General features: G+C 38.8%; 1 protein-coding gene across 1 annotated transcript in view; it reads right to left on the bottom strand.

The window, feature by feature from the left end:
- plppr5a (phospholipid phosphatase related 5a) overlaps nucleotides 1-14,395 on the bottom strand; it is a 36,966-nt gene extending 22,571 nt beyond the window's left edge. Inside the window, exon 1 of the mRNA XM_061243277.1 lies at nucleotides 13,990-14,395. Coding sequence (XP_061099261.1) covers nucleotides 13,990-14,193 — 204 coding nt within the window. The 5' untranslated portion in view covers nucleotides 14,194-14,395. The remainder of the gene's footprint in view (nucleotides 1-13,989) is intronic.
- Nucleotides 14,396-15,005: the final 610 nt, after the last annotated feature.

The raw sequence follows: 15,005 nt of genomic DNA, 5'->3' as shown, positions 1-15,005 counted from the left end.
TCAAATTGGAACATGGCAAAAACAACTACAAAGTTACTTGGAATTACAGGGATTCATATTTTTGGGGAAAATCATCATTCTAAATATAAAAAATGCATCACAATATATATCAGTACTCTGCTATAGTACTATGTATCAGAGAACATAATTAAAGTCAATTCAATTGTATTTGTATCGTGCTTTTTACAATGAAAATGGTCAGAAAGCAGCTTAAAAAGAGTCCACACCTGAAACCTCCTCAGAGCAAGCCTAGGGCGACAGTGGCAAGGAAAAATTCCCTGACTAACAGGAAGAAACCTTGAGCAGAACCAAGCTCAGAGGGGGTGCCCACCTGCTTCTGACCGCCACTGAGCAAACAGTGAGTTTAACAGTAGCATTATATGTCATATATAAATACATTAAATTAAGTGAATACCTTAAATCAATAATTATACAAATAATGAATTATGCAAATAATAATTATGCGGATGACAATTCCTGGCACAAGTAGGGCAGAAGTATTTTGAAGTAGTAGTAAAAACATTTCAATGAGCTGAAGGGGCTTTAAGGAGGCATTTGCACATCCTGTCAAGAGGGCATTACAATAATCCAATCTGGATGTAACAAAAGCATGGACTAACTTTTCGCCATGTACCAACAGAATTTCCCTAATTTTGGCTATATTCCTCAAGTTAAAGAAAGCAATCCTATCAGTGTTTTTTTTGTGCTTCAAAAGAGAACTCAGGATCAGAATCAGGACACCCCAGTTTTTGATGACTGCACTCAAAGCCAGAGAGAGTCCATCAAGTTGTAATGTAATGTCAGGCATTTTGTTTCTGATGGACTTTGGTTCAAACAACCAATATTTCTGTTAAGTTAAGGAGGAGGAAATTTCCAGGCCTTCCATATTTGATAGTTTCACAATGGTGTCAGATTTGGCAAATGTGTACAGCTGGGTATCATCTACATAACAGTGGAAGTGAATGTCATAATTGCGCATGATGTTGCCAAGAAGTAACATATGTAAGGAGAAGAGCAGAGGTCTGACCACTGATCCTTTTGGTATTCCAAATCTTACTCTAGAGTGATATGAGGACTCACTGGTAATATAAATGAATTGATGATAGATAGGACCTGAGAGGGTCTGGCCAACACAATTTTTGAGTCAGCCTATGAGAATAAAATGATCAATAGTATCACTTAGGTTTAGAAGTGAATAACAATTCTAGAAAATTTAGCCAGCACTTTCAAATATGCTTCAATTTTGGTTGCTCTGGCCCCAGGAATACAATTTACTATCATCAAGAAAGTAACAAATCAGGCAACAAGTGAAATAATAATTTTAATCATATACACTGAATCAACACAAGTGTTTTTCTCCCATGCCATATCCTTTGGCTGGAATCTCTATGACATATCAAGAGATATCCTCCAGAGGACATAGAAGATAGCTTGCAAAGATAGCCAGTTGATATTCTGAAACTAAGGCATCATGTTATAGGTGCCTATTTCGACCCCAGCAAGATATGTATCTCCTTTGGCAAGGCAAGATATGTATCTCCTTTGGCAAGGCTAGCTGCTATATTTCTGCTGTATTATACTGATGGATGAAATTCATCCCTGCTTCAAGTGCTGCCAGGTTGCTCAGTACAGCCACTTCAAGCAGTACAATATAGAAGAAACTGCAATAGAAATCCAGTTCATTCTCAGAGGTACTTGGCTTCCTTGCACCACACAGGGTACATAAGATTATGGGCAGAAGGAAAAAAAGAAATGGCAACTATTTACTAATAGATAGAAGCAATTTATGAATTGCAACAAAATTATGTTATAGGTATAGTCAGGTCATCCCATTATTGCTTTGTACTTTGGGCAAACATGGGATGACTTGATTACACCTGCAAAACAGGTTACAACCACATTTCTATGAGCAAAAGCAAATGAAGAAAAAAAAAAGAAGAAAAAAAGCAATGCTATTTGTAAATTAGAAAGTTCTTGTGAAGTTCTTGCAATTGGCTGCAATACATTTTCACAAGAGAGAGAAAAGAGGAGCAAAGCACAAAAATGCAGCAATAAAATGTTAGCCAGTTGCATTCTGTTTCACACACGGGATTTTTTTAAATGTATGCTCAAAGACAAAAGTCAACACTGCACTTATAACTGACCATACTCACAATGGTCCCCTAAGGCCTATGGATCTCAGCTCTGTATCCCTGGCAGCTAAATAGCACATCATATCCCACAATAATAGAACACAAGAGAACAATTCAAAGAGTTCTTCATGATTCAAGCGTTTCTCGCATATAGGGAAAAAATGAAAATTCTATGCCATTGTAAAAATGAATATCGGTGCTCGAGGCAGTACTCTAAACAGCATAGCCTTCTGCGGGACACTACACAACCCAATGCACAGAGCAAGTCATTTACATTCTGGCATTTCATGAACTTTTGAACTTTTATTGAACATTCATATGACGTGTATACTGTACGCACCATATTTTAGGAAGGCAGTATTTTCTGTCGGAAAATGCAAGTTATCTGTATCAAACGGATAGCAAATATTTTGACATATAGCAATTACATATATACTTATGTTTGAATGTTTTCATACTTTGCTTTATAATGACTTGCTCACCAATAAATGCTTACTAAATCCAAACAAAAATAAATAGAAACGATATTTTTGAATTGCCATTTCCTAAAAAAGATTACATTAAAAAAATAGTGACTAGGATTGCAAGTACAATAATCAGAAAACAAAACATTTGTAGAAGAAATATGCGAAGGATTAGAGAAGGAACATCAGTGGATTACACATCAGGGTAAGCATCACAAAGAGTAAGCAAGCATTAGAAAATCCATTCATAATTTCAAAGCGTCTCACCACCGGTATTTGAATAAATCACATTTAGAAATCCGTAAACCGACGAACTGGATATGTGTTAAACGTAACCAATGCGATGCATATGCTACGGCACGTATTTAAATTAAGCTTTAGGATTGTTAAGCCTTGGCATTGTATTGAGCAAGCAAAAGACACGGAAACTAATTTGTTCACGATTCAGCGAGAACTCATCCAGGCTCACAGGGCTGTGAAGAGGAACGAGCATTACTCACTGCTCACTAATAATAGCAATCATAGCATCCTGGCCCACAAATGTCAGACAATATAACCCTGATGAGAAACTGCACTCTCTGAGCTGTCGGGGGAAGAGTGCGGCCTCCCCGTGTGAGGAGAGCCAATGCGCTCGTTAAAAAAATATAAATACAAAAATGTTTGCGGGTTTGACAATGATATCATATCGATCACGGTTTTTCATGAGGGAGCTACTTCTGCACTAAAAAATCTAAATCTACTCTTTCAGTATTTGAGAGGAAAAGGAATCCGAAATGACCACTAAAAGCCTCTTTTTTTGTTGGTCCGTTATTTAGAGGAAAGTTTATATTTGTCTTCTTTTCTGAGGAGATCCTCAATTTTCTGTTGACATGTTGACATTGTGAACATGTCAACAGGGTATTGTTCTTAATGACTTGTAACATAGAGTACAACTATGCAGTCATAAACTTGTGGCCTAAAAATCCCATAGTTCTTAAAATCTTAAATAACTTTCTAATCTAAAGTATGAGCGTGACTCAGATAATTGGTTTTAAAAAACACTGTGAAATCCAAAACTCTCTAGGGCTTGATTAATTTGCATGACAGAGGACAGCAAAGGTTGGCCTTTTTATCAGTAATGAAAATAATGATGGAACATTCAATTAAAATGTGTAACTAATTTAACAGCAACATGCAATTTTAACAGAGATGTTTTAGGGACATCAAAAATAATGTATTTCGGTGATTCAATTATCAAAATTCTCATCGATCAAAAATAAAGTTTCTGCCAGCTGTTTTATAAATGTCAGCATTTTCAAAGTATAATTTACATTACCTATTATCCAAGAGTATCAATGTCATTCCTCCTTGCGGAATACTACAAGTACAGTCACTTCATCACCCATCCCCTCAGCAATGCCCCATCACGGTATTACCGTATCTCGACTGAGCCATCTTGAAGCAAAACGTTCTCTCGCCCATTTAAATTTAAAGCCAAAGCTTGCCACATAGTTATCAGGAGGAGAGGGAGTACACTGAAAGTGAGGGCTGAAGCTCATTAGGCAGGTTGCTCATAGACAGGATAGAGATCAACTTGATTGTCAGGCTGAAGCAAATTCAAGTCATTTACAGTGTGGCTACAAACCATTGCTTCAAAAATAAATAAAGCTTTGCTTCAGACGTCATGTCAGTCACAGGCATAAGTCAATGTGTTTTTGTGCACTTCAAGTTTTTCCAACCCCACTAGGACTATATATAGAACTATATTATGTGATGACACAGATGATGGATAGGACCTGAGTACAACTACCATGAAAACAGCACTCACTGTGAATTTATCTTGCCAGAAATTTCTGACTCAAACCAACACTTTTAGCATGAAAAGGTAGGTACAGTAAGTTATCTACTAACTGAAAAATCGGATGCAACCACCAGTTTCAATTACTCAGTGTAAACTAGCTTTCATTTAATAAAGCCTCTGACTTCTGACTTTAGATCTCTCAACAGCTCCAGAAATTGCCTGCAATAACCTGTGAAATGGCTGTATTGGTCCTGTGAAGTGCTATTGTTAGAAACAGTACCAATCTGTTGGCACTTTATACTATCCACTTATTTTCTCCCCTTTACAACGAGAAGAACCATCTCTGCAGTCAGTAGACAATATTTGTTTGTGTGTTGTTTATCTTTCTGGAATGCAATTGGGATGGACTTCTTAATCACTCTAAGCCAATCAGCACTTATTAATCATTTTGCAAACAGGGTCCCAACACACACAGTTGAATGTTGCAGTGTTATGTAATTCTAGCGTTGCACTCTGAAGCTCTTCTAACAGGAACAGACTATGCCCTGGAAAAAAACATGGGATTTGCCAAAGATTGGAGGAACTAAAAGATTTTCTGTCGATGTGCCAACAGCATTATGAAGATTAAGTAATATTACAGGCTGGATAGGAATCAATGGCATCTTTTCTTGTCACGTGAAATCTTTTTGTCACACACAAAACAAGTGATATTTTTGGAATAATACCAAGGCAGTGAATAGGGGTAACAATTGTATGAAAAATTGTGTGAAAAGTAAATTGTATGAGAACATTTGTTGGTTACTGCACCCAGTACACAGTGCTTTCTTTTGTATATTTATTAAGTACTTTTGACATTTGTTAAGAAAGTTACCTTGCTGGATTGAATAACAGCAAATGCATCAATGTTCTAATAACAAACAACTGACTGGGTAACTAACTAGCTTGCTTTCTCTTTACTCCCACATTTTGCTGATGCATGTAAAGTTTTGAAAGCTTTCAAATAAAAAGGGCAGAATTGAAATTTCATATTATGCACGACTAGTTGAGCAGATGGGAACAATACGTCAGTTCTGCGAAGATAACTCCAGGAAAGAGCAAATATTTGACTATTATCATTTATCTTTCAGAAGCAAAATACACCTTTTCTTTCTTTGTGTACAGCTATTGGCCAGCTGCCTCACAGATGTGCAGATGTATGATTGGACAGTACAGAACCCACCAATGATACACTGTAGGTTGGCTGAATTGTTCTTTGTGAGGGGATCAACTGTGGGATTTTTAAAGTTGCACAGTGTCTGGCTGGCAGAAGTTTGAGGTTTAAGAGATAGGCTTTAGTGAGAAACCCAAACCAGGAGGACTTTGCAAAAAACAGGAAAGTGATGTAGGGTTGGCTACAGTCACAAAAACAAGATCTCTTTGGTTTCTTCTACACCACAGCTGAGGAAAAATACATGACCTGCATCTGAATTACACGTTGATATATCACTTATAAAGCTTGAGTCTGCTTGCAAGCCCAGGAGTTCAGTGGTTCACCCGTGCAATATGCCTAGGACAGGACCTCATTTATCCAGGTCAACGGCTTCAAAATATTACCTGTACTATCTCATTTATTGTAATGGCTTTCATTAGAACAGAAGCGCAGTTCAGATAATACATCCTACAGAAACAAGAGAAACAAAGCTGTCCAGAATACCAGCAAAAAACACTATTACTGACATAAATAAATAATAAAGTGGGAACAATAAATGCATGCAGATTTTGACTGGCCAGCTTAGAGGTCGGAAAGCCAAATTGATTTGCTTTTACAGATCTGACTGATAGAATGAACGGACCTCGAGGAATGAATTATTCATAGGGTCTATCAACGTGAAGGGCTGAGGAACCAAGTAAGCTCTTAAGAGCAGCCATCCACACATTATTAAGCACCCTAGATAATATTGTCATCTCTCTTGCAAGAGAGCTCCACATCAAATCAGATGTGCCTAAGCACCAGCAAGATAAATAAACAGGAACTGACACAAGAGAGAGGCGATAGAAGAAATATTCTCCCACTGCACCTCTTATGTAGAGAAACAGCATGTCCTCTATCTCAGTGACAACAGCCTTCAAAATGTTCTCTTCCCGTGCACTGCCTTTAATGTAGGCCAAGACACAACATGGTCCTAAATTCAGACTCAATTAAATGCAATTGCGTATACAGTGTTTTACTGCGCAGGGTTCAGTCAGTCAGGTGGCCGCCTTTCTTCGCTCACTAACACGAAAACCGCATCCAAAAGCTCTTCCTCCGACTCCACACTATGTGAGCTTAGCTGTAGAGTAGTGACAGCACATGTTTCAGGGGAGAACCACAGATGTCTACACTCTCCTGAATTGGCAGTGTGGTTTGTACATGAACACAGCTGCAGTTGGGGATAGTTGGACATTAAGGGTAAGATTGGACATGTTCAGCCGCATGTCGGCTGCAAAATTTGAAATTTATATTTAAAAGAGAAAAGGTTTTTATTTTATTTTATAAGAATTTTATCGGGTTTACATGTCCTTGGTATATAATTTGAATTACAGTTACTTATTGGAAATATACCAGGGTTTGGACTGCAGTCCATTTTTGTCCTTTTCTCCATCCTGTCTGTTTTCTCATTCTGTTTAACATACACACAGACAATAGACACAAGGCCCACTTTGGCAAGTCACATCAGTGTTTATGTCAGCTGCACAGTCCAGATGTACCCATCAGTAAGTCAACCTCCCTTTCAAATAATAATTTCTACAGCTACAAATTACTGCTGTAGGTCACAGCTTGTACGCTTGTAGCACAGGTCATAATTTATGTATCAGAGAGCTCCACTGCACCTGCTGCAGACACCTGCTAAAGCTATAACTCTCATGTTCTGCATTTCCCTCTATGGTACTTGCCTTCAGGGTTTTGTCTATATCCTCCGGAGACCCTGCACAAAAGCTTTAAGTATTTTACATTTCTGACACAATACAAGTGTCTTGGATGACATGTTGTCTTGGAAACATGCTGCAGTGAATATTTTCAAAAATATTATTTATTTTATTTTTTATTGAAAGTCTCTTGTAGTATAGCTTCAGTATAGTAGAATATATGCTTCTTGAGAAAAAGACCAGAGACACAGTATATCCTTCGGCAGTGTGTAGCACTGTCACCTCACATCAAGAAGTAGCAGGTTTGAATCCTGACTAAGGGCCTTTCTAAGTGGAGTTTGCATGTTCTCCCTGTGATTAGGCTGGAGAGTCTAAATTTGAGTTATGAGCATATGAGTGTGTGTCCACTGTATGGTGGAATAGGCTTCAGATATGTTAGAAGAAGATTATGCCATATGTTAATTTACATATTTGAGTGACATCATTGGGTTAATGAGCATATCATTTGATTTATATTACATTCAATTATTACATCATTATTACATTATAATGTATTACATTACATTACCCTGCTCAGAAAAAGGATCTGGGCAGCATTCAGACTGATTTAGGTAAACTATTTAGAGAAAACTGCACAAAAAATCATCTGTAAATTGAATGTGATTTTATTTTAACTACGATTAAAAGCACCATGGATAGGCAGAGTGATGCAAGTTAAATCTGTCGGTTAGCCAGCATATGCCAGACAGACTCTAGCCTTCACCATCCACTATCCACGCAGCTGGATATCTCTCGTGGGGAAGGGCACAACATTATATCACATTTTTCCATTTGGCAGACACTTTCATCAAAGCAATATACAAAAAGTTTATACCAAACCTCATTGGAACAACTACAGAACACAGGTCAGATAAGGGGCAATTATCATAAGTATCAGGTATCCATAGCCATGACCAACAAGGCTAGGTCACACAGTAAGCATAGGCTAACTCAGTAAAATTATTGTAAATGATAAACTAAAGTGAGGCATGATTACAAGATGAGAGGTGAAGATGTACAATAAGTGCCACATTAAAGTGTTAGATGAAGATAAAGTGCAACACGAGGTGCTAGAATCTCAAGATACAAGTGATAAATGAGTGTTTAACTTTTTGAATTAATTAAATTACTGTAGTATAAATCCAGCAATATAAATGAATACCACGTAAAATATAGGTCTTGCAAGTCTCTCTGAATAAGATCGGCTGCTAATTGGCTACAGTGCAAAACATGCAGGCCTTCATATGTGATATTGCAGTACATAAAAAGCGATGTGAGGTCCAAGAAGTCAATGCAATTCACATATGAGACATGATCAGTGTAGATCAGTTGCAGAGAAGGGTTGTTTTAATTGATTAAAAAAAGAAAACTCCATCGATACGGTCCTCATCAAGGATTCCCTCTTGGGGCTTAGATGCAGTAGAAAGTTCTCACTGCACTCCACTTTGAGCATAGCTGCAGGTCACACCATCATCACCGTAGCTACGTCAGACCACTGTGTCCAACACACAGTGTAGAGGCCTTCACCGGACCTTGACATGCTGAACAGGGGCCTGTTCCAGAAAGCAGGATTACTGAGTTAGCCCGATATCTGCCCTCAGTAAAACTACCCCAATCTGGAACATGTATATGAAGAAAAAAAGGGCTTTCCAGGTTGTACTTTGTGCAGCTATCTGGATAACTCTGTTATCCTGCTTTGTGGAACAGGCCCCTGCAGGCAGACTGCAGATGAACAAATACACTGTATTGAAGGCATTGAGCTTTTGATTTTCATACTATAGAGAAGATATTGACCGGTTTAGTGCAATGGGAAATGTGGAAACTTGATACTGTCATCATATTATAAATGCTTTAATGGTTTATCCCTGTGTAAAAGAAAAAATGTGACTTTGTCGTACCTATGAAATCACCTCAATGAAGCCAAGCGCTTACTCAATGGGAGAGTCAGCAGTTTATTCCAGGATATTTCTAAACATGGCAATAACCTGAAACCCATCAGTGACCATGATGATTGACAGCCACACACCTGCGATGGTCATAGAGCCTGCAGAGGCAAGTGGGCTGAGCTGTGCTTTGCTGGCTGTATGGTGTATTATTCAAGCTAAGGATGTGATTTCTTTATCAGTTGAGTGATGAACAAAAACATGCAAAACTGTAAGAAAATGCCTGCAATGAAGAGCAATGGCCATTATGCCTTTTCATAACACTGTAACTTGTTTTTTAATGATCATATTAATTATTTCTGTTTTTCCAATTGTCATTTTCTCATACCTCAAAAGAAATTTCCCCAATATTTTATCTCATGTGCCCCTCCGGTTTGGGAATTTCCACCATCTTAATATACGAGTGGAAAAACACTACCTCTTATGTAATTTTTTAATTAACCTATTCATCACTGGTATTTGTCTCCCTGTCATAATCTCTCCTTGGACTCTCTCCAAACTTTGACTTCATACAAGCCAGAAGTTAGTGCCCTCCACCATCTCAACACACTCTTCAGGTGCCCCTCTCTGCGGCGCCTTAAGGGATCTACAAAGGACATCCAGCCAATAGCTGAGTGTAAATCATCCACCAACTCTTCTATAGTCAGTCCTTTGAATCTATCTGATAAATTATTTGTGCTATAATCAGGAAGGCCCTTGAAGCCTCTTAATTTTCTTTCGGTATTGACATCCCTTCCATTTTCCTTATTTTTGTTTTTCTTTAGCCAGGCATTGTGCCCCTCCCCTGTAGGGTTGGGGTATTCTCAGTCAGAACTTTAACCTTGCTCCTTAAAACCCTAAATCTAAGTCCCCCGACTTCAGACTCCTCTACTGACAAGTATGGCTGCTCATTATCTGTGAACCACATATTTTTCTTCTTACAGGCGTTCTTACTACCACCTCGATGGCGTGTGCGAGGGGTTAACAATGCATTCCTTTCTAACCCATCCCCCGTCAATCTCTCATCAGGGGGGCCTAGGGCCGGGTCCTCGACAACACCATTGCAAAAGAACATACGTGGTGACTCAACACAGAAATCAGATTGAATGGCTTTATAACAGGCTGTGCCCATAGAAAAACAAAGTAAGTGACATCTTCACTTTTTTTCAGAAAATTACTCATTTTTTAATGAGTAAATCTAGTGTTTGCATATGGTAGCATTAGACAAGTAAGTAACAAGCCTGATGTTGGCAGCCCTACCCACACAATTTGGCTGACATGCAAAATACTCCACAATACCAAATCAGATCTAGTGTATATGATTAAAAACATTGTGGACTATTCTGCATGTGAGCCAAATTTAATTATTAAACATTATCAATTTAATGTTTAACAGAAAATAATTGGCCCCTCTAACCCATAAGCAAATCTGAATCAATGCACATTCATAGATAAGCCACTGGGCTTGCAACCTTGAAGTTTACCACATAAGTTTATGGTTAGAAGTTGGGTGTTGGGTACAATCCCAGTGCTCTGATAAAGCACTTCTACTGTACCACTGAGCAACACATACCCAAAGTGTACAATGGTACCTAACCAGCTTCAGTACATAAGCAGTGATACGACTGATGCATAATTCTCTTCAGATAGTGGTGTCTATGAAGCAAATGTGTGAAACATGAAGTTTGTCCAAACTGCAGTCACATTGTACATGGTACTGTATATGCACCTGCTTGCTCTGGCCTCATTTTTATGTTGGCCTGCTCTTTAGGTTCCTTTACCAGACAGACCAGACCAAATGTTACAGTATATAGAGTGGGGCTCACTAACCTGTACATTGATGTTCCTGTCAAGACCAGGTATCAATGAGACTGTTATGGTCAACTTTTTCATGCTTATGTGATGTGCCTTTCTTTAACAGATACTGATATAGTGTCATTTTCTATGTCATTCTGACCAGTGCACACACTGCAGTTCAGGACCTGCAGACAACTTTGGGTTTACGTTCGAACCAGCTGGCCATTACTTGCAAATGTTGACATGACAGTTGGTTCTGGATAAAACCCATCATATTTAGAAGGCTGACTGTGAGACAATGAGATAGTCATGCACTACGGCAGCACTCCAAACAGACACAAAACACATGCTGTAATAGTGTGTTATGCTCAGGTAATGCAATGCAAAGTAATCAACAAAAATATTTTGGTCTTATGATTTTTCATAATTGTGGCAGTAGAAAAACATTGTATGGAATTGTATGGTATTACACTTTTTCGAGTATGTTTCTTCAAGCTGAATAATGGAGTGTGATTCTCACTCTAGCTAAATGGGAAAAAAATAATGTATTAGTTGCTTATCCCGGGTGGTTTGGATGCATTTCCTTGTAGGTGGCAGGGGGAGCCGCCATCCAGGGCAGCTGACCTGCTGAAGATAGCTTACGCCCTGCTCCCATGCTCGGAAGACTCACTTGACTTTCTGCTATTACATCCAGCTGACCTTCCACATCCATTTCCAGCAGACACTGCAATTGAGTTGTGCTCAGTCACCGTACAGATGTGAACATATTAGATTCTGATGAATGCAACAGTCACAATGTACTGTAGCTGGCTGGTCTATGGGTAGGCACAATTTTTAGAAATGGCATGTGCATAATTGCACTTTATACCCTCTCCTACTGGTAGGTAGAGTATATTTTACTTGCCTCTGCTGGTTCCTTTTTGCCTTGATTAGTTTGATTATGTGTGCCAGGGGTGTCACATGTTAGCACTGTGTAGATATTCATTAGCACAATTTGCTGGAAGCGTAATGATGCTCCCTCAGTCTTTTATACTGATAAGATCACAGCACAGCCCAAATTACCTATGTGACATTGAGAAACCTCTGGAAGAATATAATTATCGCAATTTAAGCTGCGCTGGGGAGCATAACTTCGCGAAGCTTGATAAATTTGTGTAAATGGCTGTCTGCAGCACCATTTTGCCCTTGTACCCAAATTTCTAGTCTTGGTTATTTGTTTTTGTAAAGAAAAACAAGAACCACACAAATTGTAATATGTATGAATACAATATGGGACATCCCTGCATTGTCCATTTTGCTCTTTGTTTGCACTTACCAAAATACAAAACGATTTACAAGGATAAGCTAAAATATATCTATCACTTGCCTACTGTGGCACAATAAACTGAACTGAATAGTCTACTGTTTCTGTGACTTCAACTGAAAAAACATGCTTAAGAAAAGAACTTCAGTACTTCAGTACATAATACTTCAGTACATAATACTGGTGTGCTGTGTGCACATTTTTCCTACTTAATGGAATGGAAGCCAAGCACATGAAGATGTTATTTTTAGTCATTATGAACGCTTGCTTATGGTAATAAACAGACACAGAAAATGATGAGTGAAATAAGAAATGAATATTTACCACGCTAAGAGAGACACATGAAAGAGTGTGTCCCAAAGGGTAACAAGCAAAGCACCGTCTAATGTGTTACCACCTAACCAATTTTATTGCAATTTTACAGCTCAACTGTTTGATCAGATATCATAAGCATGCAATTTTTTGATGTCTCCCTCCTCTTATGGAACACCTACTGGATTGGTTAATGCACAGGTCAAGAGTAAAATCTGATTCAAATAAATTAACCAGATGACTAGCTGTATGTTGCTAACATGGGGGGCAAAATTCTACCACAAAGACTATGCATCTTAAGAGGTTAGGACGAAAAATAAGGACAGCCCAACCTATGTCAGAAACTCCCAGGTGATAAACACTAAGAGGTGCTGAAGAGTACATTGCGGAAACAACGACAGCCTTCAGAAAGTCCTAACAATTGTAATTAAGCATGCAGCGTGAATTGATGCCTTAAAAGCAAAGTAACATGTAGGACAACGCACATGAAATATTTTGCACGGGTAGTAGATTTTGAAGGCGGAAATTAACGATATAGCCTACACACCAGACACTAACCATGAAAGTGAAGAGATGGAGTAGGAGGGAATGGGTGATATTTGTCTGCAGGGCGATGCACTTTGATTCTGCCGTAGATAACCACTGCCGCCGATTTATGTCTGAACAGATTGAATGTATATTCGCACACACCCCCCTTACCAACACAACCCTATTAACCCACTCCGTGTTGCTTCTACTCATAAGCATAGACTGAATATTTATTTGATTAAAATGCAAGAAAAGCTGTAAAACTATTCTGCTTCTTTTTTCTTCTTCTTTTTTTTTTTGGCTTGCATTATTAAAACGAAATGGCAGTGGACGTCTGGAACGTTGAATTATGGGTTCACTTCACAATAAATTACGTTGCTATAGTCTACACCTCAAACGCTATCAGGAAATAGTAGCTGCTGCATGACGACTTTAAATGTTATTAAACAAACTGTCAATATTTTCTCCAAAATGGAATTGGACCGCTTTTATGGAGAGAAATGCACATAACAACGCACTTGCAATTAGGCTACATAATTGATAATTATACGAAGGCATTTGATTTTGTATGTTTAACTCGTAACTGTAGTATATACATTTTATAATAAATAGTATTTAAAGCTATACGTCTATTTAAAACAAATGCCTAAAGTTGACAGATGGCACGATTGCTCTTGTTGATATTGAATTGCCATGATGGGTCTCATAATCCAGACTGATATTAAAACTTAAGTAGGCTATGTAAGGAGCCTTGTTGTAGGCTATGGCATGGTCCATCGCGGCGCACTGTTCGCACACTACAGGTAACATATAGAACACAACTCACCACAAGTGCGGGCACTCCAGTGACCACTGCATATAGGACCGCTGGGGGTATAGCGCTCGACTCTTCCGGTCCAAGATAGGGCTTCGTGTAGGAACTGTCATAGCAGAAAAATCCCTGCACACGCACGCTGAAAGTGTCGGTGTACTCAAAGTAATAAGCTAGCATGACTGTCCCAGCCATTATTACCAACTGAAAATAAAGCATGGTCGTTACAGAGAAAGGAACGGGCGATGGAGACCCGCTGTCATCAAAAACGCTCTGCTGCCTCCCTCCTCTTTCTTCCTACTGCAAAATCGGCATAATATCCCTTCTGCCTCGTGTTCCTTCTTCATGTATCGACAGTTTGAGGGGATAATCCGTAAAGCATCGAATTGCGTGCGACAGCGCGCTCTCTGTCCGGATCCGCTCAGGCGCTCAGCTAGAATGAACGCTGAGAATAAAAGCGTGAGTCAAAAAACCGCTCACGTGTGCGCGTGTTGAGAACGCCTCTGGTCATGGGAGAGACACTTGCTTAGAGCGAAGCGACTATAACCTTTACGCTCAGAAAAATACTTTAACAACTTGTCAGAACGATTGTCTCTCACAGCGCTCGATGACATAGAGTTGTAGACCACTATAGCTCGACTGTTTCTTAGATCTTACAGCTGCCAGATGAGTCTAACTATTTCAAGGATTGCGCGTGTTTGTCTCCGGATTAGCGACACATATTTGCAGCAAAACCTCACCATGTGCACCATCACTGCTATGGCTGCAAAAGTATAAAGAATACACGTAAATAACTGACAATAATAGTAGCAATACAGATGGAATGAGTTGGAAAGAAAATGTATAGTTCAAAAGTAAAGTGCATGTGGCATGTGTCTTCTGAAATGTCAGCCAAAAGATGTTGAGGATTCCCATGTTTAGGTGAATATCCCAACAATAACTCCACGCAATATGAATTAATTTCCAGTGCCATTTTAAACGATTCATTGGCATATCCAAAATGACAGTTGACAATTATCCTATAGCTTGTA

This window comes from Conger conger, chromosome 5 (genome assembly GCF_963514075.1).
Source record: "Conger conger chromosome 5, fConCon1.1, whole genome shotgun sequence".
In the NCBI taxonomy this organism is placed as follows: Eukaryota; Metazoa; Chordata; class Actinopteri; order Anguilliformes; family Congridae; genus Conger; species Conger conger.
The sequence above is the reverse complement of the archived record's forward strand: the minus strand, read 5'-3'. Positions and strand labels throughout refer to the sequence as shown.